Source organism: Lonchura striata, chromosome 12, assembly GCF_050655825.1.
Source record: "Lonchura striata isolate lonStrDom1 chromosome 12, ASM5065582v1, whole genome shotgun sequence".
NCBI lineage: Eukaryota > Metazoa > Chordata > Aves > Passeriformes > Estrildidae > Lonchura > Lonchura striata.
This window is the reverse complement of record NC_140714.1, coordinates 3,556,818-3,584,729: the sequence shown is the minus strand read 5'-3', so window position 1 is coordinate 3,584,729 and position 27,912 is coordinate 3,556,818. Positions and strand designations below refer to the sequence as shown.

General features: G+C 40.9%; 1 protein-coding gene across 1 annotated transcript; it reads left to right on the top strand.

Moving 5' to 3' along the window:
- Positions 1–1,381: 1,381 nt before the first annotated feature.
- Positions 1,382–27,912, top strand: PPP4R2 (protein phosphatase 4 regulatory subunit 2). Its single transcript, XM_021538964.3, has 9 exons — positions 1,382–1,542; positions 2,240–2,321; positions 17,622–17,792; positions 22,246–22,339; positions 23,154–23,191; positions 23,513–23,587; positions 23,953–24,096; positions 24,366–24,634; positions 25,578–27,912. Exons 1-9 carry the CDS (start codon positions 1,509–1,511, stop codon positions 25,889–25,891), a joined length of 1,221 nt encoding a protein of 406 aa, XP_021394639.2. The 5' UTR covers positions 1,382–1,508; the 3' UTR covers positions 25,892–27,912.

Sequence of the window (27,912 nt, the reverse complement as noted above, 5' to 3'; positions counted from 1 at the left end):
ATGTTTTTAAATCTGAAGCATAAATCTTAATGAGGCTTAGTGTAAATTCAGTGGAAGAAACAAACAAAAAAACCAAAAAAAACAACCTGGATTGTAAAACAGCTTCTCATTGTCTTTACCTAGATGTTTAAACCACCACATCTTCCCCAACAAGGTTATTATTCTTATTCTTGGGTCTCAGTGAATACTCCACAAACAGGCTGGGAACTGACACAAAATGAAATCATCCTCTTTGTGTACATTTTTATTACAAGGTGTGTCAAATACCTTACAAGGAGTAATTATAATTTGTTTCATTAATGAAGAAGCTCAGGTGTGATTGCCTCACCCGTTTGCCTGAGATCACACAACAAACCGATGATGAAACTACCTACAAGCTTTTTGTGTCCTAGGATTACTTTTAAATGTTTCAGCTTTGAAAATGGAAGGAAAATGTCATTTGCTGTGAGCTGAACTCTTTCCTAGGTAGTAGAGGGGTTGGGATAGAACCTTTTATCTGCTCTTTGCCAGAAGGAGTGACAGCTCTTTCCTCTGCCAGGGCTTTGCATCCTCAGAGCCAAGAGCTGGCACAGGATGGGCGAGGGGATCATCCATCCCCAGGAGCACAGGGAATATGTGGGAAGGAGGAGAGTGAGCGGAGACCTCACTGGGATGTGCAACATCCTCGTGTTTGGGAGCAGAGGGGACCGGTCCCCATCTCTTTCTTCACTCTCGTGACCAGTGACAAGACTCGAGGGAATGGCATGAAGCTGTCGGGGAGGTTTGGGTGGGATATTAAGAAAAGATTCGTGTCCCAAGACTGTGGTGGGGCACTGCCCAGGCTCCCCAGGGCATGGTCCCAGCCCCAAGGCTTCCAGAGCTCCAGGAGCGCTTGGACAATGCTCAGGGTGGGATTGTTGGGGTGTGTGCGCGGCCAGGAGCTGCACTGCATGGTGGACCCGTTCCAACTGGGGATCTTCTGTGATCTCCTTGAGGTTAAAAAGGCACGTCCTTGCACAAACAGGGACTTGGGGAGGGCAGGAGGAGCGCGGTCACCCTCAGTCAGAAAGCGAGGAGGAAAGCACGAGAGCTCTCTGAGGGGCCGGCGCGTGAAGGGGAAACGGCTCCGCGTGGCCTGCCGCGAGGATCCGCAGGGCAGGGCCGGCATGAGGAGGACGATCACCCGCGGCCGGCAAGCCAGCCGCGAGCCGCCCTCAGCCCGCCCGAGCCCTTCCCGCCGCTTTTCCCGCCGCCGTTCCCGCCGCTCCCTCACGGCCGCCGGCCCCGCCCATTGGCCCCGCCCCGCCCACGCGCCCCGCCCATTGGCTCCGCCCCGAGGCTCCGCCCATTGTCTCCGCCCATTGGCTCCGCCCCCGGCGGGCGGGGCCGCGGGGCCGCGCACGGGCACGGCGCGGGCGCCATGTTGGAGCGTCGCTGAGCGCGGGGTGCTGCTGAGAGCGCGACCCGGTCTGCGCGGGACTGGGGCGGGGGAGCCGCGCCGAGCCGCGGGGGAATCGCCCGGGCGGACCATGGACGTCGAGAGGCTGCAGGAGGCGCTGAAAGGTGGCGGCCAGGCTGGTGGCGGGGGCTGGGGGAGCGGTGTCGCCGCGCTGAGGGGAAGGCTGAGGTTCCTCAGAGCCTGTGGGGGGAGCGCCCCTCGCTGAGGGCGAAGGGTCCCCGCGCTGTGGGGAGGGAGCTGCTCGCTGTGAGGGGTCCCGCAGAGTGGGGAGAGGCCAGGAGTCGTGGGGAAGTGGAGGGCAGAGCCCGCGGTCTCCCTGCCCAGCGACCCTCGGGGCTGCGTGAGGGGGATCAGCGACTCTCGGCTCTGCCCGGCTGCCGCCCTGGACACCCCGGTCCGGCCGCCCCTTCTCCCTCATTCCTGCCCCTTCCCCCGCATCCCGGCCCCTTCCCCCGCATCCCGGCCCAGCCCGGACCTGTCCCCTTCTCCCTCCGCAGCCCTCTCTCTTCTGGGCTCAGCTTGAGCAAATCGCTCTCTTTCTGTGCCGTAGCTGCTCGGAAGAAGTTGCAAATCAACTTTTGCTACTCTGCTGCGTGCGGTTTCTCCGCAGGAAAAATAATAAGTGTTTCCCAGGGCTGAGGAGCTGGTGGAGTTCATGGGAACAGCCGGGGCATTGTGAGAGCACAACAGTGTTTTTGTGGGAGCTGTACTGATAGTTCAAGCAAATCGCTAATTATTGTGAATTTTTGTTCTGTCCCATCTTCATTTACCATTCTTTTTGTGTCGTTCTCATGCCAACAGATTTTGAGAAGAGAGGAAAGAAGGAAGTGTGTCCAATACTGGATCAGTTTCTTTGTCATGTTGCTAAGACTGGAGAGACGATGTAAGTGTGACTGTTTTGGTGGTCCTCAGTCGTGACTTAAAACAATTCTTGCATTTTACGTCATTGAGATTCTACCAGGATTCTTTTTTTTGCCTGTAGGTTGCTTCAGTGGGCTAAATAAGCTTTCCTCAGTTCCCATTTAATTTTGTATTGATTAATTTAGTTTGCTGATAGTTTGATCTAACGAGGGGAGACTTCTCGTATAGGCTTTGCTCTGATGTGCCTGTCAGGTCTTACTGATCCTACTCAGCACAATAAAAAACCTGTTGCTTTCCCTGGATTTTTGAGAGAGATTCAGGTTTTGTATGTTACAAGTTAAGCTGCTGTTGCAATGTTTTCTATACACTGTTGTATAACTGTGTTTGCAGTATCTACATTGTGTTATTTACATAAAGATTGCAGTCGCTCACATTGTTTCTTTCTGGGCTCTGTAACCATCCTGTGACTGTCTGGGCGCTGCTGCTGAAGCGGGGACGATCCGGAGGCGCTTTTGCGGACGGGGATGTGTGGGAACCGCGGGGAGCGCCGTGTTTTTCCCTGGTGCGGAGGGAATTTCCCTCGTGCCGCCCTTTGCGGCCGCTTTCCCGGAGCTTTCCCGGGAGGCAGCGGAGGGAGCCGCGCTCCTTGCGGGGCTCGCTGCTGGTGACTTCCTTGCGGCTCACTATCTGGCAGGAAGGGGAAAGGCTTCCCGGCTGCGCTGCCGGATTCGTGCTCACTTTCTGGCGCCCGGGCTGTCTCCTTGTTTTTGAGGCCTAGTGCCAGACTACGGCTCCAGCAGGGAGATATGCTTTTACGAGTGTTTTGTGATCAACCACCGACCCGCAGGGGCTTTGTTTGAGTTTCGAGAGTCCCGCCAACTTATTAGAGGTTCTGGTGATTTTTTTTTTTTTGGTAGCTTGCTAGTGATGCTTGGATTAATGGTTTAGAAAGAAAAACAAGTTCTGAAATGTACTTTGCTCTTTGAATAGAAGGCTCATGCTCAGCAGACATACACAGCTGTAATGCTTCATGTTTTGGTGTAGTGCTTATTATACAGAAAAAACACACCACAGTAAGCCCATACTAAAATATGTTTAAAATATTTTTTCCCATTTTGAGGTATTTCTTCAGGTTGTTTTTACTGTTTCTGCCACTATCATGTATATTCCAAAGTATTTTTTAAAAAGTGATTCTATAGGGCCAAATTATTGGGAAAATTGTATCCTTTCTGATTTTATTTTCATTTAGGAAATCTAGGTTTATTTTTATTATTTTTATTTTATTTTTACAAACTTAAACCTCAGCTGGAGTCTGTCATCTGATATACAGATCCTGCCTTCTGTGTTTCCAGGGTTTTCTTGCCGTTTTTTTTTTTATATAGTTTTTTTAAAAGGTGTTGGATGTGAACATCAGAAATGCCTAATATAATCTGGAGATAGGCATGGAAATACTGTTTTATAATACTGTATTTGCTTCAGATTATCTGCCAGAGTCAGTATTTGGTCATCAGACATGTGTTCATCAGACTGATGTGTTATGTATCACAATATCAGGGGGAAAAGTGAGTAAAAATTAAAATCTCCTGGAAATCACTCATATGAAGATTACTAACGTGCCTTTTAAGAACTTAATGTATTTTTAAGCTGGTACAGCTTGACAAGTACAAGTGTTCTGGAATAGGCAAACCTACCAAATACACGCAAATTTAAAATGCACTAGATAATCTTTATTTTGACTTATGTAAAAACAACTTTGTTGAATAGAATCTAAGCCAGTAATAAATAGATACTTTGGAGTGAGAAAATAAAATACTCGTTTGTAGTGACATTTGTTAGGATTTTTACAAAGTCAGAGTATAGTTAAAAAAAACAAAACAAGCAGGGATGATGGTTTAGTCAGGGGTAATTACACCCATGGTTTGCAGACTTGATTATTGAACAATGATCTTACTCAGTCACAGCCTGTTCCTAATGTAACAAACAAAAAGTACTGAGGCAAATCAGGACAAGTGAAATGTGAAATATTTTTGTGTTCAGTTGTTAGTTCTAGGAGAGTTACATGGTCTTCATAGGAGTTCTGTCAGCTTTTTAATTTCATCACAAATGCTGATTTTTAGAAGATAAACTGCAGTCTCTATCCTGGGGTGAATGCTCTCATCCTCCATACGTTTCCAGATGCAGTTGCAGCAGATTTTGGTGACTCAGTAAAATTAGTTTGAAAAGGTAGTAATGAAGTAAATTAAAGTGACATTTTAGGTTCTCCTCAAAGCTTGATCACTCAGCTCACCCAACAGATGGTAAGCACAGGCTCAGGTGAGATCGTTGGGTGCCTCCCTGCCCCCACTTGTTGCAAAGTGCTTATTCATCTGAGGGAGCTGGGAACAGGTAGGTGCAGGTTTAGGTGAGGCTCTGATCTTCCTGGGATTTCTCTGGCAGAAGCCTTGGCTGGTGCTGCCCGTGGGTCACTGTTTCACTTGGGCTGTCGAGCTGCTTCTGCAGCTCCACAGGAACCTGGGGCAGGAGCTTCTCACAGTCCTGACTCCTTAGGACGAGGTTGGGTTCACTGATCCACGTGTTCTGTCCCGGTGACTGGTACTGCCAAGCTGGAGAAGTGGTGAAGGGCAGGAACGGAGGGTGAGGTGCTAAAGCCACCAGTGCAGCCATGACAAGGCTCCTAGTATCTTTATTATAATTAGAGGTCTTTTTCACTTACAAGGGAGGTGTGGAACAAAAACATTGCTAATTTTGGTTCTATTATCACTGTAAGCTTAGATGTGTTATCACTACTGTGCAGTAAAATTCTGATCATACAATGATGTACATTCACTTCATCTTTTTGAAGTTGAAGTTTTCCTCTTGTGCAAAGTTAACCATTCACTTAATTGCTGTTGAGATTATAGCCTACATCTACAGAAGCCAGTCTAAACTTCCTTTATTAGAGGTGACAGAAGCAAAAGTCTTATTGCTTGGCTACTATGAAATATTTTTGTTTCTTAACAGTTGCCAAGGTAAGACTTAGCCTTAGGTGAAATACAATATAAAGTTTGTTTTTCAACCTTTTTGAAGTTGTCTTGAATCTTAGGGTTTTTTTTCTTTTCAGAGGCGTAACGTACTTCTCAATTAGCTTGACTTTTTACTGAGATACTAATGTGGAATTTCCTTAGTGAGACCAAGTACAGTCAGTGAAGTTTGTTATAACCTCCTTGTCTCCAGTTTGTAACAGATCAGTGTGATTTGCAACACTGAGGAAAGTGAAGAGAGAGGAAATTTGTTAGTCCTAGTACTTAGCTGTATCCGAAGGACCTCTAGAAACAGGATGAGTTTTTGTCCTTTTTTTCATAAGAAATCCACTTATCTGTTTTCCAAAGTAGAAAGAGCTTTAATGGATGGGTTGGAAATCAGAGCATTGCAGTACTAGAAATAAAACGCAACAGTGATTTTTTTTGTTGTTTCTAAAGAATTCTTAAAAATAGTTTATGAAGATCACTTATCAATTGTGATCTTGTGTCCTGTATTTAAAATGTTTTCTCTTGCCTCCTAGGAAATTCTCTTGGGTTTGGAGTCATTCTGCCCCTTCAATAGCAAAAATGTTTTAAAACCATTTATTTAGATACTTCACTGAGAAAATCCAATGTGTTGGACTGGAAAGGAAAATGAGATTTTTTAAAGTGGAAAATAAAACTTAGAAAACTAAAGCAATCAAGAATTTTATGTTGGCTTTTTATGCATTTCCCTCACTCCTGCCCTGGGGCAGGGAACCTATAAAGTGCAGTTTTAATGGCTTACTGTAGGGGAAACTATAATGCAGAAGCTTACTGCCAGTGAAGGAATCCAGAAAGTACCAAAATCTGCAGCAATACAGTTAATGGGCAGAAGTGATTAATTGTAAAATCCTTCTAGGCCTAAATAGAGAACACTGCCCAGGATGTGATGCAGTCACACCGGTTCCTCCCCTTAGTGCAGCTTAAACAGCCATTAAAATACATTCTAGTTTTATTTCTTCCTCTAATGGCATTCTTTTGGAAGCTCTGAAATGCTTATTTGAACCTCACCTGAGCCTGAAAACAAGTTGTTTCTTCACATGTTTCCTGGAGGGCCAACATAAGTGGGTTTTTAAGAGTTTCTTGAGTCAGGTTTAATTCATGTGATTGTAAGGCAGATCTGGATATCGGTACTGTCATCATAGACCAGTTGGAAGTGACTTGTGGAGGTGATCCAGGCAGATTCTGTGCTCAAAGGGAGCTAATTCCAAAGTTAAATAAAATTGATTAGGGCTTTGTGCAGCATTTCTGAAAATCTCCAGTCGTGGCAATTCCGTAGCCTCAGTTTGGCTCCCTGTTTCACTGCTTAACCATGTGCACTGGGAAAAGCGTTTCCCTTGGAGCATCCTGGGCCCCATGCATCTCAGAAGAGAACCTGTGTCCATCCCCTGGATGCAGTTAGCCCTTCCCTGGTGAAGGTCAGCAGCTGCATTCCACCAGCAGAGCCTGTCTGAGTTTGAGGCAGCCGAGCGGCAGCCTTTACCCGGGCTGGCAGTGCTCGCTTCCCTCGGGCCAGCACGGGGTGCCCTGCTGTGAGCTCTGAGCGCCGCGTTTGTAACTGGGTGTGGTTGGACTTTGGATCAGGCACTGCAGTGGAGCCTGAGCTGCACCAGAGCTGCAGCTTTGCCAGGGCTGCTGTGCCTTGCTCAGGTTGAGCTACAGTGTTCTCTGGTCTTCCCTCCTCGGCAGTCAGTCAGGTGGATCAGGGATGATTTGCCTTTGGCAAATTACATAACCGTAAATGTAAGTTACATAACTGCAGTTCCACCAAAGATAATGGCAAAAATACTTTTGACCTTTTTATGCTGTTTCATGTACTTTATGTAGCAGTGAACTTTTTTCATATTACACTTTAAAGCTTTTTTGAATCAGTTTAACTGTTCTAGTAGTTTATTACAGCAGTGAAATTGTTTGCTGTAGGAGAGCTAAATGAAGATACAGTAGCCATGAAGTCCTACAAGAATAAGTTTGCACCCGAGTTTGAATGTTAACTATGTAGTGTATAGGCTTGTATAATATCCTTTCTCTTGTTACAAATGTATAGGTTTTTTTAGACATATGTTCTCTGGCTTATTTCACATGCTTAAATTTAAATCTATTTTTTTCCCTTAAGTATGTTCTCTGCTTTTATTCAACGAGCAGTTTTCTTGCTCGACATGTGTTTCTTAGCATATTTTCCGATTTGGAGACAACTTACTTTCTGGAAATCTTAATGCCTATTTGGGGAATGTAGTTCCTTATGGGTTTTTTTAAATATGAAGTAAAACAATTCTCAAGTTCCTGCTGTAATAAGCACGATCATATTTTTCTGAAAGAAGTCTGTGTGCCTTTGATGCTGTAAGCCTGTTCCATTTCCATGTTCTCAAGGCAGGAGATGTAAGTAAACTTCCTTGCATTGTTGTCCACTATTATTCCTTACTAACTCCATTCCATTCAGCATCTGGAATTACCCCTTACTAATTCCCATTCTACTGACACTGTTTTCTGTTTCATAATCCACTGATGTCTCAAAAGGACAGGGATCTTTTGTCAGAAACCCTGCTGATGTACCTTTGTCAATACTAATTTAGCTTCCTTGCTCTTTTACCTCTGTTGCAAACAAAAACTTCTGTATTTGTGAATTGTGTAGCTGCAGTACTTTAGAGCAGTCAGTGGTGATATCAATGAAATCACTTACTGCTTTGGGAAACACACACTGTTGTAGTGTTTTATTTTAAGTGCTGCCACTTCATATCTGTTGGGAGTGAGGTTTACAGTATAAAGGTCAGACTTCAACTGCCATTATAAAATGTGTGTGATGAACTGAGCATAATAAACATTAGTCTCTCTATGGAATACAGAGAATACAGTGTAAGGAAAGGCAGAAGACAAACTCTGCAGCACTGAGGTTTTTGGGGTGATTGGCCTGTTTTAATCACAAAATAGCTCTTTGCACTTTTAGATTTGCATAGTGTGGCTTCCTTCCCTGTTGCTGTAAGCACATTTCCTTATAATCTTTTTGGCAGTCAGTCCATGTCACTTTGCACAGAAAACCTCCCCACCATGTATTCTCTGGTAGTAAATGCTGTTGCATGTATTTCTGATGATCACTTTTACTTGTATTCTGTGGTCATCCTTCTCCTCAAACTCACTTATCTGCCTTGCTTGACAGTATTTGTTGTCATCCTCAGGGTTTCTCCTGGTTTGTACCTTCACCTTTCAGTGACATTGCTGCAATGACTGCCTCAGTGTGACCTCTGATATTTTCCAGTGGGCCTCAAATCTCTGTTCTGTGCTTGTTAGTATTTCATCTGAAGGACTTTCCCAGGCATTTGGGTATTGTTCACTCTATAATATACTTCTCAGTGGCAAGGATGTTTTTGACTTTGTAATTGGTGAGCCTTGATCCCTCTTCCTGTCTGTAGCTTTTGGCAAGGTTTCTGCTTGATGGCACCTGAGGGGAAGGCACAAGGCAATAGTGCACACAGAAGGAGGGGTGCAAAGCAGCCTGGTTGACTTGGGGAAGGTGGATAAACAAGACTGATGCTGCTTTTCTACAGAGCTGATACATATCTGGCAGCTTCAGCTTTAGAAATAAAACTACTTGAAGGCAAAGACAAAATTTCCATGATGGCAATATCTGGTGAAGTGACAGGGGAGTGTGATGATGCACAAACACCTAATGCCTGTGGATTAGGTCAGTGAGCTAAGGGTGCACCTTGTCATCCCAAGCTTAGCATGTGTCACCTGAACTGCCTGTGGAGATGCCAATTGGGTGGCTTTTGTTTCTGGTTTGGAAGGAATCGGTAACAAGTGCAATTTCTTTGATCCCACTAGTACCACACTGAGAAACACGATGGAGACCTGGGGGTTTTTGGGACAGTGCATAAGGTGGCAAGCGCAGGGACTCACTGCAGCAGAGATCCAGGATTAGCTCCTTAGGGTGCATTTTCCTAATCTGGTTTCCCAGCTTTATTGCTTGATACAGTAAACATCTGATCATACTATGTCAGTGTGACCTGCAGCTCCTCTGGGGTGACCAGCTCCTCTAACAGTGGCAGCCACACTGACCAGAGGAGCTGCAGCATTTCTTGTGTGGATTTGGTTATTCTTGGCAAAAAATGGGTGTCCTGTATTGCTTTCTACTGTGCTATAAGGAAGTTCATTTTTGAATGAAGAATGTTGCAATCTTGTACTTTTTTATTCTGTGGTCAGTTTCTGACTTAAAAATAAAATGAAAGGTACTTGAGTTTGGTTTCAGATAACTATTCACAAATGTACTTCCTAGAAAATTTTGGACTGAAGTTTTTTTTCTGTTCTGTGGGACAGCTATATTCTGTTGGAGTCAGCTGAATATTTATCAGCAGAGATTAGAATTAGTCCCTTGGTGATTATAGATAGTGCTTTAATGTCTTCTTCAGCTGCTAGTTTCCATAACTAAGTCTTAATCTTTGTTGTTCCTGGCAAGAACAGTAGTAATTTGCAAGCAGCAGAGGTGAACACTCTCACTACTGAAGTAGTTGTAGTTCTAATGTCTGACAGTTTCCCTGGTTCTAGAATGAGATCACTGTGCTCCCAAGGAGAGCAAAGACTGGATTTGAGCTGACAACAATCAGCTAGTGAAAATGGAAAAGCACCTCCTGTGCTTGTGGGAAATACCAGTTTTTCCTCCTTTGAACTCTTCAATATATTTTTAATTAAAGTGAAAGGTAACATGAGGTAAAATCCTGCTGAAGATAAAATGTGAGAGGTTTAATTTTACATGAGTTATCAGGTGAAAGGGAACAGAACGCTCCCTCAGGACAAGTACTTTGCCAGTGTTTTCCCAGCCGGAGCACACTGTGCAGCAAGGCAGAGTTCAAGGAAATTCACCCTACCTGGAGCACCTCAACTTTTAAATTGATTGCTTATTGCCATGCGTTGATGCCGGTGCAATGCCAGTGCACCCATGAAAATATACTTTTCCTAAATAAGAAACACTCATAAAGGATCTAGCACTTGCTTAAGGCTTTGATTTGATGTTAGGTTGAGGTGTTTGCCAGAAGCATGTGAGAGGCCAGTTTCCCTTGGTGGACAGGGGATTTTGCTGTGTAAATCTGTTGTCATTGTTTGGAATTTCCCCTGTTAATCTGCACTGTGTGAATGGTGAAAAGAGCAGCAGCATGCAAAATCATGACACTAAAATGAACTGCATCAAAATACTGTTAAAGTAAAGCATGAGAAATAGAAAAATAAGTTTAAAATACAAAGAATATTTGACACAAGAGTGGAATTAGGTGAGGTATGTTCTTTTACCTGATAAATGAGTGCTGCTGCTTAAAGAAATGGCTTAGCTCCCTACTAGTCACATCACACATCTTACTCAGCCTTATCTGCAGCATTAATTTTGTGGTTAGATCAGTGATCTGCCTCACCTCCCTGTGTGTGGGATCACAGGAATGTGTGGGAGCAGCAGAGCAGGCTTGCCCCTTTTGGTGTAGACAAAGGACAAGGTTGAGTGTCTGGTGGGATATGTGATTGCTGAGTGCACTTCATTTTCCCTGCCTTTTTGCTTTCCAGATAGTTCTGGAGATCCCATTGATCGACCAGAATAGAAAAGGAATTAACTTGTTTTGGATGAGACTTTAATTTTGCTTTTGACAGCCTGGGGAAATTACTCTGTCTTAGAGTATATCTTTGTCTCCTAAGAGCTCTAGAACAAGACACAAAAGAAAAACAGTTACTAAAGTTGGCAAGTTACTTCACTTCAAAACACCGGTTTCTTACTAGCAGGTCTCTGTGGGAGTGTCCTGTAAGTCAGCAAAATCTGGGGGGGTCAAAGGCAACACTGGTGGCTCACATCTCTTGTTCCATGTTCTGTGACTCCCTCAGAGATTGTCCTCTGGTTCTTTCCTTGTGTGTTCTGAGGACATTGCCTTAAAATCAGTTTAGCTGGACATAAAGTGTTTGCATGCTAAATATACCAATTTGGTAAGTTTTTATGGGTTGTTTTCTTGTTTGTTTTTTAATTTCTGCTTGTCAGAGAGCCAATAGTAGGAGAAGTGTGGAGAGGGAAGTATTTCCTTTTATTAAGTTCTGATATTTCTTTTATGGCCTGTTCAATGAGCAGAATCAATAGTAGATCTACTTTGGTTTCATTTTATGTTCTGTGTGGTATTCAGCATCTCTCCAAAACAGATGGCACCCTCTTAAAATTTAAGTAAAGTAATTTTGTAATGAACTTAAACACTGTGAAATTTGAAGACAGACATCCCACCAGGACTCCTGGGGCTCTTCATGTTTTAAGTACATAGCTGGGTCTCTGGAAGCTTAACATCTCTTCAATATAATGTTTTTCTTAATTAAACCTCTAATCTGAAAGGCACTTCCAGAAAGATTTATGGAATAATTGCAGTACTTTCATTTCAGGAGTTAGTCTTGTTTCAGGCACTCTGAATTCTTCCTCCAGTTCTGCAGTCAATTTTAGGTTTTGTCCTGCTTTACTTCAATAGGCCTTACTGGAGTTGGAACCTTAAAATCTGTAGCATTTGTCTAAAGTGGATGAACCATATGCACTCCCCCCGGGTTATGTTTGATGTTTTATGCCAGTTTTTAAAAAGAGACATGAGTAAGGCAGTGGAGTTGTCTTCTGCACTCCTGGAGACTTGACAGCCCAGCCTCCACCTCGTGTCAAGTCGTGTGCTGGTGTAGAGATGTGCTGTTACAGCAAAGCTTTGCAGTGCTAAATTCATGACAGGGAACCATACAGTTTGTTCAACGTGGATAGTTTTCCCTTAAAAATAGTAGGGGTTTTTATCTTTGTCAGGTCTTGCCCAAACAATTTAGGTAAACATTTCAGGCTTTTTGCTCTTCTCGTTGACACTAATCTCCCAAAGTGACTGTACCAAGTGGCAAAAGAATCAATTATAAAAACTTGTCCAATGGTCAGAAGAAAATATCAGTTAATTTTCTGACACAAAACAGTGCAGAGCTGGTTCTGTTCCTCCCCAATACCATTGTGTAAGAGAGAAAACTGCTTTCACTTTCTCTAGGATAAGCATTTTGCATAAGCAGGAGATAAGGGAATGGGGGGATGTCTTTTACACTCTGGGAATGATATGATTAGATTATTTCCATGTAAAATACAATTTTGTTTGGATATGCATGTTCGGAAGGATGAATCCTATACAAATCACATTAGCAGAGACACAGTCATTCTTTGCAAGCAACTTTGTGCTACTGATTCTTTGAAATCAAAGCATTGCATCAGATTTTGCCCTTCTCTCTGTCTGAGGTGGCCTGTTCCCTGCTGAAGATCATGCTCATCAAATAGAATTGATGCATTTCTAAACTTGGTTGATGTTGCTTGGCAAATTCTGTTCATCTGTAGTAATGGATTAGTTCCAAGAGCAAATCATGTAATTCAAGTACAGGTGTGAAATAGATTGATTGCTTTTCTTAGAGAACAGAGCTATTTAGGATTGTGTTCTTCCATGGCTCTGCTCTGACAGTGTTAGATTGTGTCTAAATTAATCTCTCTTCTTTTTGTTGTTGTTTTTTATTACTCTTCCCTGTGCAGTGGAGATATTTTTGCTGCTTCATCAACTCTCAGTGACTCAGTACTGAGTTGCACTGTTCTGACTGGAGTTCCCCATCCCTCCTTTGTGGCTTTCCTCTTAGAGTTTAAGTTTCTTGTCTTCACCTGATAATTTTGATCCCATTCTGGGGTTTTGTTAGTTATGTGTGGGATGAAAAAAAAAATGTATTAGTGATTTTTTTTTTTTTTTGCATAGTCTGTAATTTAATTTAATCCCTACTGGCTCATTTCATGTCTCGTGTCTTCTCACCCTTTCCTAGCCTTTTGTCACCATGTCTCTCTAATTATATGTAAATTTTCTCTAAACTTCCTGATGTTACTTGTAGGATTGGCTGTTTGGTCAGGTGCTGTCTGCTTTCCTGATTGACTTTGAAAACACAGCTGAGTGTCTTCAAACACTGAAATGTTTTCCATCCATTTTTCCCTAATGTTTCTAATATTCAATGAAATTGCAAGGTCAGGGACTGCACTGGGGTGCAATATTAGGGTGTTAAACATCTTCTCATACCTTGTGACACATTAGCATGTATAAAATATTTAAGGTAGAAAGACTGAATTTGTTGGACTCTTGTGTGAACTTCCATGCTCTCATTTGTTGCTTGACTTTTAAAGGTGCTTTTTAAAAAACAATTAAATTTTTGAGTTAAACTACCAGCATTTGTGTCTGCCATGGGAGAATTTGAAATGGGTGGTGTCTGTGTGGATACAAGCTGTAGTTCTGCAGCGCTGTGATTGATTGTTCCTCCTCAGCCATTCCTTTGCCTCTTTTTTTCTTTTTAGGTGCTTTTTACTTGAAATCAGTTTCTTCCTCTTGGTTTTTTGTATGCCAGAGTAAATAATTTAGGTTGATAAAGGGGAAGTTGGTGCAGGAGCTGGTGGGAGGGAAGCAGAGGACTCTTGTGATAAGCTGGCATTTTTTCCTAAATTATTTGGGGTATGTGTGGAACTCAGACTCATTAGCCCAGGAGAGCTCTTTGTACAGGTACATTTACACAGAGTGACCCAGATATTGTAGTGAAATCTGCCTTCATGTACAGAAAATGTATATAACTACAAAGCCATCATTTTCTAAAATGAAAGTACACTGAACCAAAACATTTTGGGATCAGCTTAGTTTTTAAATATTATTTTTGAAGGTGTTGTTTCAGATCATGCAGTGTTCTCGTAACTTTTTTCTTTGAGTGGCTCTGAAAGCTCTCAAAGTTGCTGATACAAATTCCCAAGCTAGTGTAGTGGACAGGAAGAGCGTGGTTTGGAAGAAAAGGCTGATTATGTGCAGTGCTGAGTGGGAAGAACAAGTATTCATAAACAAGCCTGCTCTGAAAAAAAGTATGAACAGTATTTTCTCCATGGGATTTCTTCAGTTTGTTATTCTTACAGAACTTATCTTGTTTATCAGTTATTTTCCAGTGTATAAAACTTATGAGCTTGTACATAAAGTGGAGAGTAGAAGAATTTTATTTTTCTTCTATTTGGCTCTTGATCTAACTATAGAAGGTATTGACCAATCTGTTCTCTTGGTTTTGGGTTCTCACATTGTGTAACAAAGCAGAGAAAAATAGAGGTCTTTCTCAGGAAGCTTGTGATACATGTGGAATATTTTCCTTTTCCTAAAAAGCAGATATTTGGCACTTATTTGTCTGTTTTGTTGTCTATTTCTAAGCAACCAGTCTTTCAATGAATGGGAATAACTTCAGATTTCTAGAAGTGTAGATAAAGATTGCTTTGATAACTAGTAGGATATGCAACTTGTAATCTTAATTTTGTATTGCCAAGCAGTTTGACCAATTGTTATGAAGGAACTGGTTTTCTCTGTGAGTTTGTAATGTTCAGCTGATGCCAACTTGTACGTGTAATTTTCATAGCTTGGTGAAACAGGAAAGGTGACTTTTGTGACACTCACTTTTGGTCACTTCCACTAAGTCAATGGGAACTGAGAAAATCTTACTGCCCCTGCAGAAATAATTTTGGTTTTTTGGGCAGAAATGAGTTCATTATTTTTAACAACACTGATGTCAGGAGGTGCACAGGACAGCTGTGTTTATTGTTTCAGTTGCAGCTCTGTCTAAGATTGTAACAGTGGCCTTTGAGCAGTTCAGCTTTCCTGCTGCTGCTACTGCAGCCGGAGCAGCAGGAATCCAACAGTGCTGGGAAAAACTGCTGGAGAATCACAGAGAATGAGCAGCAAGGCTGTGCTCAGCCCCTTCTGCTGTGGTTACAGCTTCTAGCAACAGCTTGTTGGGTTGATTTCAGCTGCTATTGCTCTCTGGGCTAGCTGTGGTCACCCTGGGATTGCAGGATGAGTTTATCCTCAAACTCTGCTGCCTCTGTGTAACCTGTCCTGTGTTACCTGGTCAGCAGCCATTTAGCAAGTGGTTTGGAATGCAGGTTGAGAGATGCTTTCTGTGTCAGTAGTTCAGTATGCTGCAGATGGAAGTTCATAGCCTTTTTATAATGAGAGAAATACTAATTAAAATTTGTAGTTTAAAATCCAGGTGATCGTTTTCTCAACATTTCGATATGGGCAAAATGTTACTATTTTTGTTTTCTGTAGTTTCAGTACTGTATAGGAGCTGGTGGGTGCTGCTGTCGGGGATTAGATTGCCATTTTAAACCTCATGATGTTGATTTATTTCAAACACTGATGGGTTAATAGTCTGTGAAAAGATAAGTGTTACTGTTTAGCAAGAAATAAATAACAATGAAAACAAAGAGCAGCTCAAGTTTTAAAGTGTGGAAATATATCCAAATGGGGTTGTTAAAGAATGTTTAGAATAATAGTGGAATCCCCTTTCATGAGGCAAATAAAGCTCTTGGGATGCTCTGTGGGGAGTAATCCCACACTGTCTTGGGGTTATTTGCTGTGGTTGTGGTGTGTTTATGTATTAAATCTGTGATTTGTTACTAACACTTTGGTTTCATGGTGGTAACACTGCAGAATTGTACAGCTTTTCAATTGAACATTTGCAGTAGTAATGCCCGATACTGTACATTGGAACATTGTAGTATTCTGCTTGGGATGTAGAATGCTGATTGGAGACAATCCAGCTGGACTCAGTGGTGCTCTTTAGTCCATACCATTCCCTTTTGGGACCTTGATGTTTATTTATTTATTAATTTTTATTATTATTCACTAAGTCCTATGATCCCTCCTGTTGTGAGGTGCCTAAGGGTCTCCTGTGAAGGAAAACGGAGGTTTGCTTTCCTCTTTGGAATTCCCCCATTCTTGCAAAATTTATCATTCCTAGTGAAAGACAGGGGCTTTGTGTTTGGATCTCTATAGATAAACCTGAGCTGTATTCCCCCTTTTTCATCTTGTAATTATTTCTTTGAGACAAAGGAGAAAATTAAGGCCAAAATGACGTGGCTCTGCATTTCTGGTGCAAGCAGGCTGACAGAGCTTCCGTGGCCTGTGGTTTGGGATTTGGGATTTTGCTTGGCCTGTGGTGGTGCTGGAGCTGGAGAAACAAACATCACCACCCGTAGTTCACAGCACAAATAGCTGGGTCAGCCCCCCAGAAGGGCAGCTGCTACATGGGGACAGAAATAGTCAGGGCTGCCAAAGGCAGCCTGTGGAGATAGAGCCTTTGGCTAAATGGTTTTCTCTATAGTTTAATATTGCTTTGAGCAGGAGCTGAAGGGCTGTCCAGGGGCTCATGATTTACACTTGTTTGGTTTTAGCCTGCTCCTACCAGATCGTGTGTGCTACAGATAAACGTCAAAGATCATTTTCTTTCTTTATTGTTGGTTTGTTATTCCCCATTTCTTTTCCTCTGTGCTGGAGCTGTGCAAGCTCCTGCATCAGGAATAGAAACAAATCGATCCTGAACTAAATCACTTGCTGCTTCCACGTGGCTCCCTGTGCTGCTCAGACATGCAGGATCCCAGGGAGGCCCTGAAGGTCTCCCGTGGCTGCTCTCTGGGGCCATGGGTGGGGAGGGGCTGCCTCAGCACTTGTCTCTTGTACCCAGTGAGAGGGACCTGTTTGCTTGAAAATTTCAAAATCTAGAACTTTATAAATGATGAAACTTGAAGCTGTAAGGCAGGAAGTAATTTGGAATGATCTTAATAGCTTACTGCTGTGGGAATTTTTATTGGGAGTCAAAGTTATTTTGCTCAGTTGTTTGTCAACAAGTGCCCACTGTGATACAGAAATACTTGCCTTTTTGAGAAAAAAAGGTACCATGGCATGTTTTTAAGGTGTGTGGACTTCCAAAAGGCCTTCAGTAAGGTTTTGTGAGGGAGCAGATAATGCTGCATTATAGTTACTCTATGGATTCCAAACTTGAAACATTTAGTGTTTTGGTGTGGTGGGTTTTTTTTTGGTGTGGGTTTTTGTTAGTTGGGGTTGTTTGTTTGTTTTTCGTTTGTTTCCCCTTCCACCTCTTATGAGCTCAGTGAAAGCTGCATGCTCCCTTTACATTCATTCTATAGATAAGTGTATATTTCACAATTAGCTTTGCCTTGTCAGTGGATATTGGTTCTTTAAGGAAATGGCTTCCCCTGCTGTTATTGGCAGTTGATTTGTGTTCCATTGTTCCAGTGTAATTGTTGAAATAGTTACCGTGCTTTAAATTCAAGAAGGGAAACAGCACTGCATTACTTACCTCGTTTATCTCAGGACTGGCATACCAGGGTGAACGTTGTTATGCAAACATAAACTTACACTGTTGTTCTTTGGGTTTAGGCTAACTTGCCTATGTCTCAATGCTTGTGTTTTATGCAGGGTTCAGTGGTCTCAGTTTAAAGGCTATTTTATTTTCAAACTGGAGAAAGTCATGGATGATTTCAGAACCTCAGCTCCTGAACCAAGAGGGCCCCCCAATCCAAATGTGGAATATATTCCCTTCGAAGAGATGAAAGAAAGAATTCTGAAAATCGTCACTGGATTTAATGGGTATGTATCCTTTGTTTTCTAAAATCTGGATTACAAACGTATTTCCCCTGTTTTTAACATGATAGTTTGTACTGTCTCTGTGACTCTTCATTTTGCTTCCTCAAATAGATGAGCAGAGGCAAATATGCACCTTAGAAATATATTACAGTAGTTCCTGAACTTTATATTGTGTCACTGAATGAAAAGTGTGACATTCTGTGCTGTCATTCACTTTGTTTTTTCAATATCTAGTTAGTTTTTAAACAGTGGAGTTCAAAGATGTATCACATTACTGTCTGCATTTAAGAGGTTAAATAGACAGTAAAGTCAGATTTCTTTTAGTGTATTTTTAAATACCAAATGGAAAGAGGTCTTCTGGTCTTCAGTTCCTGATTATTTTGTGGCAGTTCACGGCTTTTGAAGAAATCATGCTGTCAGAAACAGGGTGTGACCAAGAGGCAAAGGTGTACCTGGGTTGGTGTTACTAAATTATGTCAGATTCAAATTTATAGCTGAAGTGATCGTGATGAAGGACATGGGGTGTTTGATCTGTTGATGACAGTGTCCTAGATTGAAATGTACCTGTGCCATTTGCTGGTTTCCTAATTTTGGAAGTTTCTGTTTTCTTTCAAATAAAGCTCCTGATGTTTTTGTCTTATTTGGTGTGTCCTTTTTACATAGCTTTCATATTATTTTTGTTAAACTGGATTACATACTTGCTATAAGCTGAGTCATTCTGCTTGTGGTGCTCAGTGCTTGTTAAGAGACTCAGCTTGTTGATAAATGGGCATGTTCTAAATCTTGCCTTCCTGATACTCTGAAATTTCAGGTTCAGAGGTGCTACTGACATGTCCTTAGTATTGTATTTGATGCTGTATTTATAATTTATAATGTCATTGTTCTGTGCTACGTCATTTATTTATAGTTTAGGAGTCTTAAGTCAGATTTCCTCTTCCCCCCACAATTGCGCTCATGTAGGGGACTTCTAAGAATGTGAAATTCAGCTTGTTCTCAGCTCCCCAATATTTATACCGGGCTGCTTCACTGTAGGAATTTAAAAACAAACCTATCCTTTATTCTCAAGTCTGCCTCTCTCGGGCCTCCCCCAGCTTTTTGTTCATGCTTCATTGCCCACAAAATGGGTAATGTTCTCCCAGGGACAGCTAATGAATGGGCTGCTGTTATCTGCTGTTGTTCCCAAGTGCACTGAACAAACCTCTGGATGACGAGTCTGGAGCTTGGGCTGTGCCTGTGCTATTTTCATCCTTTGCTGTAACACTTCAGGGTGCTCAGCTTCCTCATACTTTGCACTGAAGCTTCCAGGCTTTGAGGAAGCAAACTGCATCCATTAGTTACCTTAAAGGAAATAATGCCTGGGGATGTTTCAGAATCCGGGACTGCAGAGTGGTTCATTTCGTAAATCCTGTAACCCCCACAGGGAGGATGTGATTATAAAAGCTGAATCGTGTGGAGATCTGCCCAAAAAGTAGCAGCAGCAGGTTTTAGGTTGTGTGATTTGTATATCCAGGTTTCTTTAGAGCTGTGCATGTCATTTCAGGGTACCAGGGCAAACAGGGAACCTACTTGATGTGACTTATTATTGGGACATTTTTTATTAGTGTTTATCTAAGAGAGAGGGAAAGAGTTCATTCAAAGTAGCAAATTTGTAAAAATTTTTCATTTGAGTCAAAGAAGTAACACATTAAGAATGACCCCTGTTTTGGGGTCTTTCTAGCAAAAGTGCCTTTTAAAGAAAGCACAAACTGTCTCTTTTAACCTGTCTGTATCTTATTTGACATAATGTCTGCACAGGTCTGCAGAGCCAGATTCTCTTTATAATATTCTTACAATTGCTTTGGAGTAGGAATTCTGCCATTTTTTTATCCTTTTATCCTTCATTAGTGGAACAAGGAAGTTCCATGTTTCTAAGTTATTTGGGATCTCTGATGACAGAGAAACTTTTACAGGATTAATAAAATAGATCATAATCCAAATTTCGTTTTCAGGGGATTTTTTGGCTACAATTTAATGTAGGTGTTATAAGTAATTTTCTCAGATCTCTCATCAATCCCGTCCAAATGAATTTTTGGTTTGTAATTCACTCTAGACTGTAGTGCTGGAAGTGCAGTTTTGAGTGTGTTGGTATAGAATTTTAAGTGGTTACCTTAAGTAGGCAGATCAGGACTATTCATGCAGCTCATGTGCTGAGCTAATTAAATTTCTGAGTATTTACAATCAGTTCTCGTACTGTTCACAGACTTTACATTTGTGTCCATTTATAGACTTAAACCAATTGAAATTGCTTCTGCTTTAAAACCACCTTGTTGAACTATTAAAAACAAAGGGTTCTTGAGGGGAAGTTAACTTTGTGCTTTGTCAACTAAAAGCATTTGTAAATGCTGAAGGAGTTCCATGCAGAGGGGTGATTGTGTGACACCGGGTGCCATCTGCTGCTCGATGCACGAAGTTCACTTTGCTGGGAAGAATTTGGAGGGAATTGAATTGGCTTTTGCCTTTTTCTTTTTAACTTGTTGTAGCTGAGAGTAAAATAGGAACACAGCTTTTCCTTCTGGAGTTAGTTGCAATCTGCGCATTTCTTAAATTTTCTGTCCTACCTGGGGAATTAGCACTGCATTGATGTTCCAAAACACTTCATGTCACAGCATTCCAGGGGACCAGTTAAAAGTACAGCTAAACCCAAATTAGCCAGGTACTGATTCCCCAGGATGTGTTATAGATCTGGCTGATGGAGAATAATTCAAAAATGTGTATGTTTTTGTTTCTGTTGAATAAATGGATTTTTGAATGGACTGTCTATTCTATTAAAAAAATAGCAAAATCTCTTCTATTATGAATTTCCAACCCAAAACCAAAGTGACCATCACAAGAAATAGTACGATCAACTCATTATTTTATCTATATGAAAAGATTAACAGATCAAGTAAATTCTTTGTGACTTAAAAGTTGGGAATTTTGTTAAAAGAAGGCACTGTGCAGAAGCTGAATATTGCGAGAATGGGCTGGATCTTAAAGGTCTCTTCTGAACTTGATGATTTCATGAAGAATTTGGGTGTCAAAGATTGCTGGTTAATCAATGAAGAGCAAGGTATGGGAAATAAATAATGCCAGAAGTATTGTCAAGCTTAAGAGCCTTCATGTAATAAAGTGAATTAGAAGGAACACTTGTTCCTGTGTTTTTTTTGGTTTGTTGAGGATTAGGACTTCCTCAGTAACATGATGTACAGGCAGTTCTGGAAAACATAATTAAATTGTTGATACTTAGTCACTCTGAGTACTACTGGCTTTTAGTCAGAGTGAAGTGTCATGTGGGATGATGCATTGGAGCTGTGCTGACCTCTTTGCACTGAGCTGGTGGGGATATGGGCATCTCTAATATGGCTTTTTAGCTAATGAGCAAAGCTGGAGATCAGGCTGAGGTGGCTCATGACAGGCTGGAGACACCATGTACTGACTTCCTCAGAAATTACTAAACACAGAATTTGGACAAAAATTTACAGTATAGGGGTATACACACTCATGCATGGCAGTCTGGATTGATGCTGCTCTGGATTTGGTGTCAGTTGTATTCCCAACCACAAAATGGTTCATAAATATTGTATTTTATCAGATATTCTTCTTAGATAACTTTTGAATATGGCTTCAACTTCCAATAGTTAACTATAAAAATGCATGGTACTTCATAATTTTACTGAAATATTTTTTGACAGAAATTTGTTAAAATGTGACACTGAAATTGGATTGAAAGTGTGTGACACCTCAGGTAATTGGGAATTGTTTGTCAAGTGTTGCTTTTTTGAAAGGTCAGTTTCTCATTTCAACAGGATTGAAACTGAGTGCAGAATTGTCAAAACCAAAAATGTGTTTGTGTGGTTCCTATGGGCTTATACATCACTTATTATTATTATTATTACTTGTTTTTCCTGATCTTTTCTTGATAGATGAGTACATTGTCCAGTTGTAGCAAAATGGATTATTTGTAACAGCTGAAGTATATATGGTTCTACTAATTCCAACATTCACTGCTTTTTCTGTAAATGTGTTTTGTAAAACTTGAAATAAACTACAAGTTGAGATTTTTTTAGCTCTAGTGTGTATGACTCAAATTTGTTTTGAATCCCTCACAATTTCTATTCTGTGTATTGGAATAGTACAGTCAGAAAGTTTGCTGTTGATGAGCTGATTTCCTTTTCATTGTTTAAATGAAGCTGTGAGTTGTGGGATGATGCATTTAGGATTCAACTTGATTTTTGTGGTGGTGAGCAAAGGAAACAGTTTTGTATGAGATAGGGGAAAATGAAGCCTTGAGGTGCCACCCAGTATTGCTCATGGTAACAAATTTCAGTACTGGTTTGGTTCCACCTTCTCAGAAAGGGGGAGAAAGCAGTAATGTTGCTTCCTAACAGTTATACTTATCAAAATAAAATTAAACTGTTACAAATCTATTTCATTGCAGCATCCCCTTCACTATCCAGCGACTCTGTGAGTTGCTGACAGATCCCAGGAGGAATTACACAGGAACAGACAAATTTCTAAGAGGTGTTGAAAAGGTATGTATTTTTCTGAGAGAGAACACAGATCCACAATCACAGCCACCAATTAAAACCTTCTCAATTGCTCCCAAAGGTCTGCTGCTTTCCTTGTGGCTCAGAGTCAGAGTACAGCTAATGGCTGCTCTTAGATGTCTGAGTTTGTTTCATAGCTTTCAGCATCAAAAAGCAGTTTTAAAATAACTGCAGACAAAAATTAATCTCAGGGCTGCAACTGCTGTGTTTCCCAATCACTCCACATGTAGTTTTTGGAGAGTGGCAGTTTTTGTATGGAGTCTTAGGTAGAAATGATCAGATGACATACCCTGAATCTTTTGATCAGGAATTTCCTCCCACATTTGATTTCAGAGTAGATCCAGAGGTGAAGAAGAAGGGAGGCCCATCCCCCCAGCGTTGTTGTTTCAGTATTTAAATCCTGTGGTGTAGCAGAGTGTGCCTTCAGAAGAGCCCACAGGTGTCTTAACTGGCAGTTTATAGCTTGGATCAGAACGTGGGATCCTTCAGAAGCCAGGAGGAGACTTTGAGAATGTGGTTCCACAATAGGATGCTTCAGTATTTCTGTTTTCCAAAGATCCCTCAGTTAGAAATTAGACACTCAGGCCTGAGGCTTAATGTGCTAGTCTTGTTAGGACAGTAACAAACTTAATAAAATCCTGAATTTTAGTGTAATTGTGGCCTGACCTTATAAGAGGGAGCAGAGGTATTTTAACAGATAGAACTAAAATCCTATAACTCTTAAAAGTTCTGGAATATTGTCATGAGCTGAAGCTTCTGTTTCTGAACTCCTGATGTATTTGTTGTTTGTGTATTACAGAATGTCATGGTTGTCAGCTGTGTATATCCATCTTCAGAGTGAGTATAAACCTCTTTCCCTTGAAACTTCAAGCTTGTGTTAGTAACAGGGAGGATGCATGTGTGTGTCTGATGGCTCTCTCTTGCTGTCAGTAGTTGTATCTAAAAGCCAGACATGCAGAGTTCAGGTTTTGTTATCAATAGTTCAGTCAGCAGCAGGGATGGTGCCTGCAAATATAATCATTTGGGATTAAATAAAAAGCCCTTAGGGACTGACAGTGGGGGCTTTGTAAGTTTGGGATTGGGAAGTTCTGTGCAAACAAACTTGAAGTGATTTAAAGTTCCTTTATTCTAACATTTTGTTGTTGCTCTGTTTGTTAGGAAAAATAATTCCAGTAGTTTAAATCGGATGAATGGTGTTATGTTCCCCGGGAATTCACCAGGGTACTCTGACAGGTGAGTTTAGCTCCAGGTGTTAACTTTTACTGGATCAAAGCAGTGAAATTCTGGGAATAAGCACTCTTAAAAATGAGGTGGGACATGGATAGTGGGGAATGGGGATAGAGGAAGCATGAGCGTATATGCCATGTACTCTGTATTTTCATCTAAACTCATTGTTGAGAATTTTTTTGTTGTTATTTAAATTTTTTAATCAAATCTGCATATTGCAGGTGAGGAACATTTTATTCAATATAAAACAGCAAAGCCCCTCATCGATTTGTTTAGTTTTGTTGATCTTTTAAAGGAAGGGTATAACTACTTTGTGCCAAGTAGGATTTGGATTAGTAGGTTGGATTAACTTTTGGTTATTATTTTTAAAGATCGAATGTAAATGGCCCTGGGACCCCCAGACCCGTGAGTCGGACGAAGGTTTCGTTGTCAGCTCCCATGACAACCAACGGTTTGCCAGACAGCACAGAGCATAAAGAGCCCAGCTTGCAGCAAACAGAGGAGAAGAAACACAGGTTTGTCAGGAGGAGTGTATTTGAAGCTCAGGGTCTTTATTTATGTTTTAAAAATAGTTTAAAGAAGACTGACCCTCTAAGGGAAGCATAATAGAGTCTTAAATCAGGAGTGATGACTTCGAGGTTTTGTTATGTAGTAAGTGGAGCAAATTCAATTGTTACCACGTAATGTGTTTAAATCAAAAGAGTTGCTACTTTTTTCTTAAAGTGTGGCAGGATACAGAATGTTTGTCTTCAATAAAAGCTACATCTGGTTTTGTTGCTTGTAGTGAATCACCAGCATCTGAATCAGAAGGTGCTCAGAGCAGCCCAGTGAAAAATAAGCACTCTGAGGATGATCCTGCAGAAGCAGAAGGACATGAGGTAAAAAGACTTAAATTTGACAAGGAAGGGGAAGCCAGAGATGTACCAAACCAAACTGCCTCCAGTGAAGTCTCTTCAGGCATGGGGGAAGAGACAGAAGCATCCTCTACATCTCAGGATAAAGAAAAAGATGCTTCCTGTGCCAGACAGCACTGTACAGAGGAAGAGGAGGAAGGTATTTCAGATTTCACTGCCATCTTTTACTTCCAAGGAGTTGGGATTTTCTTTGCTGGAGACCAGTGCTGTGGGAATGCTGAAGATCTTCAGTTGTGCTTAAAGAAGAGCTGCTTGTTTGTGCTTCAATTTTACATAATTTAGCAATTCTGTTATTACTTTTTCCTTGGTCCTATGCTCAATTTGAAATTTACACAAGGTTACTTAAAATCTTCTGAGGCCATGAATTAGATCAGGGTGCACCAAGAATTCAAGAATCCCTGTGTTAGGTGTTGTCATCCTTTCTCCAGAATGGGGATGGGTCATAGCTCTGTTTGGCTGTCTTTATTAATTATGGAATTTAGTTAAATACAAACATGAATTTATGTTCTTTCACTGAGGAGACTGAGCAACAATTTCTCCATATCCTATTGGAACAGTAAAAATTATCTCACTGTAGGGCAGGCTCTGTACCTAAGTTCAAAAAAAAAAAAAAAAAAACTGGAGTGAAGAGACTAATCTATTTTTTACATATTCTTCCAAAGTTTCCTTTGAATTATTTTTTGTGGCTCTTGTATTTGTACAGAGCTCGTGTAGATCATGATGGCCGTACACCTGAAACAGCTGTGGCTTCATAATTTCCAGAAAACTGCTTCTGAAAGCAAGTGGAGGATGTGGGGAAGCCAGAAAAAGTTATTTCTTAAACTTTGTGTTTACCCAGTGAAACTCAACTAAGTGAAGCTACCTGTTAAATAAAATAACTTTTCTGTTTTGATTGTATGTTGGATATCCTGACAAAGGTGGCTCTGATTCTTCACATCTTCTAATAAAATTGGGGTTTGTCTGTTTTTCCTGTCCTTGGCTGTGCTGTGGAAGTTTTGCTCAGCATAGCTCGGAGTGGAAAGCAACATGATCAGGGTATGTTGGAAAACCTCATGGTAATTCTGTGCTTTCTTTGTTCCTAGAGTCCTTCATGTCTCCCAGAAACGTTGGTCCAGAGAGAAAAGATCAAGACAAAGACAGTGACTCCTCGAGTGTGGCTGAAGAGAGCTCTGAGGAGAACAATCAGATGGAGGAGTGTGAGCAGCCCCGGGCAGAGAAGGATTTGCACTCTGCTGACAGTGACACCAGTGCATCTGCCACCAGCGGAGCTGACTGCAGTGACACAGAGGAGCTGGGGGCCTATGCCAGTGAAACTCCAGAAAGCTCCTCAGAGACCCCGATGGAAAACAGTGATGAAGCCACAGAAGCTGCAGATGAACCTATGGAGCAAGACTAATTTAAATAAACCTAGAGGCAGTATTTTCCATAAGGCTCCGGTTTTACACTGTATAAATAATTTTATGTAATAAAGTGGACCTTTAGTTTTACAAAAAGAAGCAGGTTGTAAAATAAACTTCTCCATGGATTGAACCTTGAAAGAGTTGTACATGATAAGAACTGTGAATACCAGCTCCTTCAGGTCCTGCTTACCGCTGAACTTTCGTTTGGTCAAATCAGTGGTTTGTGTATAGTTTTTTTTATTTAGAATAAAAGTTTTTAAACTGGAAGGTAATTATAATTTTGACAACTTTTTTGGAGATCACCACACCTAGTTGTATGTAAGCAAGAAAGCTTTTTGTCTTGTCTTTTTCTGACAGCTCTAGCAGTTACTTCATATTTTGGTTACAGTTTCAACATTTGACATGTGAAATTCGGGGTTTCAGGCTGGTTTCCAGATTTTTATTTAAATACACACCAAGAAATCTTCTGTTGTGTGTTTCAAATGTGTTCCATTTCACACACACATCTCCACACAGCATGCACACCTCCGTGTACCCTCGCTGTTCTAAGGGGGAAAGGGTATATTTTTCTGTTTCTATAAAAGATAAATACAGTAAATACTTTTTCTATAGGAAAAGACTGAGTTCACCTCTCAAGGCACTTTGCTTTGCCTCTGGAAAAACAAAACGCATGAAATGAAATCTGGCCCATATGAAACCCTGAAAATACTAACATTGTTGAAAACACCAGAGTAAACACATTCCAAGAGAACTGTTCCAATGACAACATTTTTGTATACTTCTGAGGTGCCTGAGTGAAAGGAGTTCATTTATTTATGAGAAAATGTGCTTTATGTTGAGAACGTTGTAATCAAAACATTAGCTTAAACTTTTGTAGAAGAAATGTTTGAAAATAAAATACCTTGGAAGAAATGAGCAGGTATTTGCCTTTTTGAGTGCTTCTTGGAGCTTGTGAATATTGTAGAGAAGTCTCAGAGTTCCTCCAAGGTTTGCAGGTGGCATCGGGCTGATCACACCACTGGATGGGAAGGACGGAGACGTGACCCTGGTCATGTTCCTGAGCTGCAAGGGTTAGGGGTGCAGAGGAGTCACCACGATTTCTATAACATTTTGGAAGTGAACTAAATATTTTTGAACATGCTACTTTGACAGCCAGTGTTACATTTTTTCAAACCAGCTCAAAGCACAAACTACTGCTTTAAACTCGATATTTTCCAGTTCCCATATTTAAAGACATGCAAGCTGCAACCTCCCAGTCACAATTACTGGCTGCCAAATTTATACCTGTTTCTTCAACTGTATCTTTTTGATATTTAGAATTTTTAAATTTCTGTAAAGTAGGTTTTTTGTAGATTGTAATGAGTGCTCACTGCCATTGTGAAACGGTATATAATTGTATAATTTCTGTGTGTAAACTGAATGCTTGGGCTTTCAATACAGTATTCATATAAAGCAATAAATATTAATGTTATGAAATATCTGAGTACATTTTTATCACATTTGTCCCTCTTTGGTTTTAAATTCATGTACCTGAAGTACAAAAATGACCTCTAAAATGCATGCTGATAGTTTCTTGTACTACATGGTCTGCTTTGTATTGTTTGGGGGAAACTTAGGTTTTGGTTAATACCAGAATTAATTTGGCTCAGTTGAACTATTTATAAACTTATTTCTTGGTGATGTTGCCTATCAAGTTGTGAGCAGACAGGATTCAGGGAGATGCTTGCAAAAAAAAAAAAAAAATCTTGATTGAGATCCCCTTGCAGAAGGAAAATTGTACTTTGACTCATTTTCATTGTGCTGAAGGGTTGGATGATGTGTGTTATCAAACTAAAGGACTGAACCAATATATTGAAATTAGGAAAGTTTAAGAATATAGTGACATCTTACACTTATTTTTTTTTTTTAATATTTTGCCAATGAGAAAATTTTAAAATTTCTAAGTTTAGAGATTTCTGAAATTTTCTTTAGATTGTTTATTTGTGACGATATTGTCAATAAACTTGTTCTTTAAGCA

Excerpts from the sequence above, each read along its gene's own strand:
- PPP4R2 (XM_021538964.3), top strand. The coding sequence starts at position 1,509 with ATGGACGTCGAGAGGCTGCAGGAGGCGCTGAAAG. Across the intron at positions 23,588-23,952 it reads TCACCAGGGTACTCTGACAG|ATCGAATGTAAATGGCCCTG; the intron begins GTGAGTTTAGCT and ends TTATTTTTAAAG. Across the intron at positions 24,097-24,365 it reads ACAGAGGAGAAGAAACACAG|TGAATCACCAGCATCTGAAT; the intron begins GTTTGTCAGGAG and ends TGTTGCTTGTAG.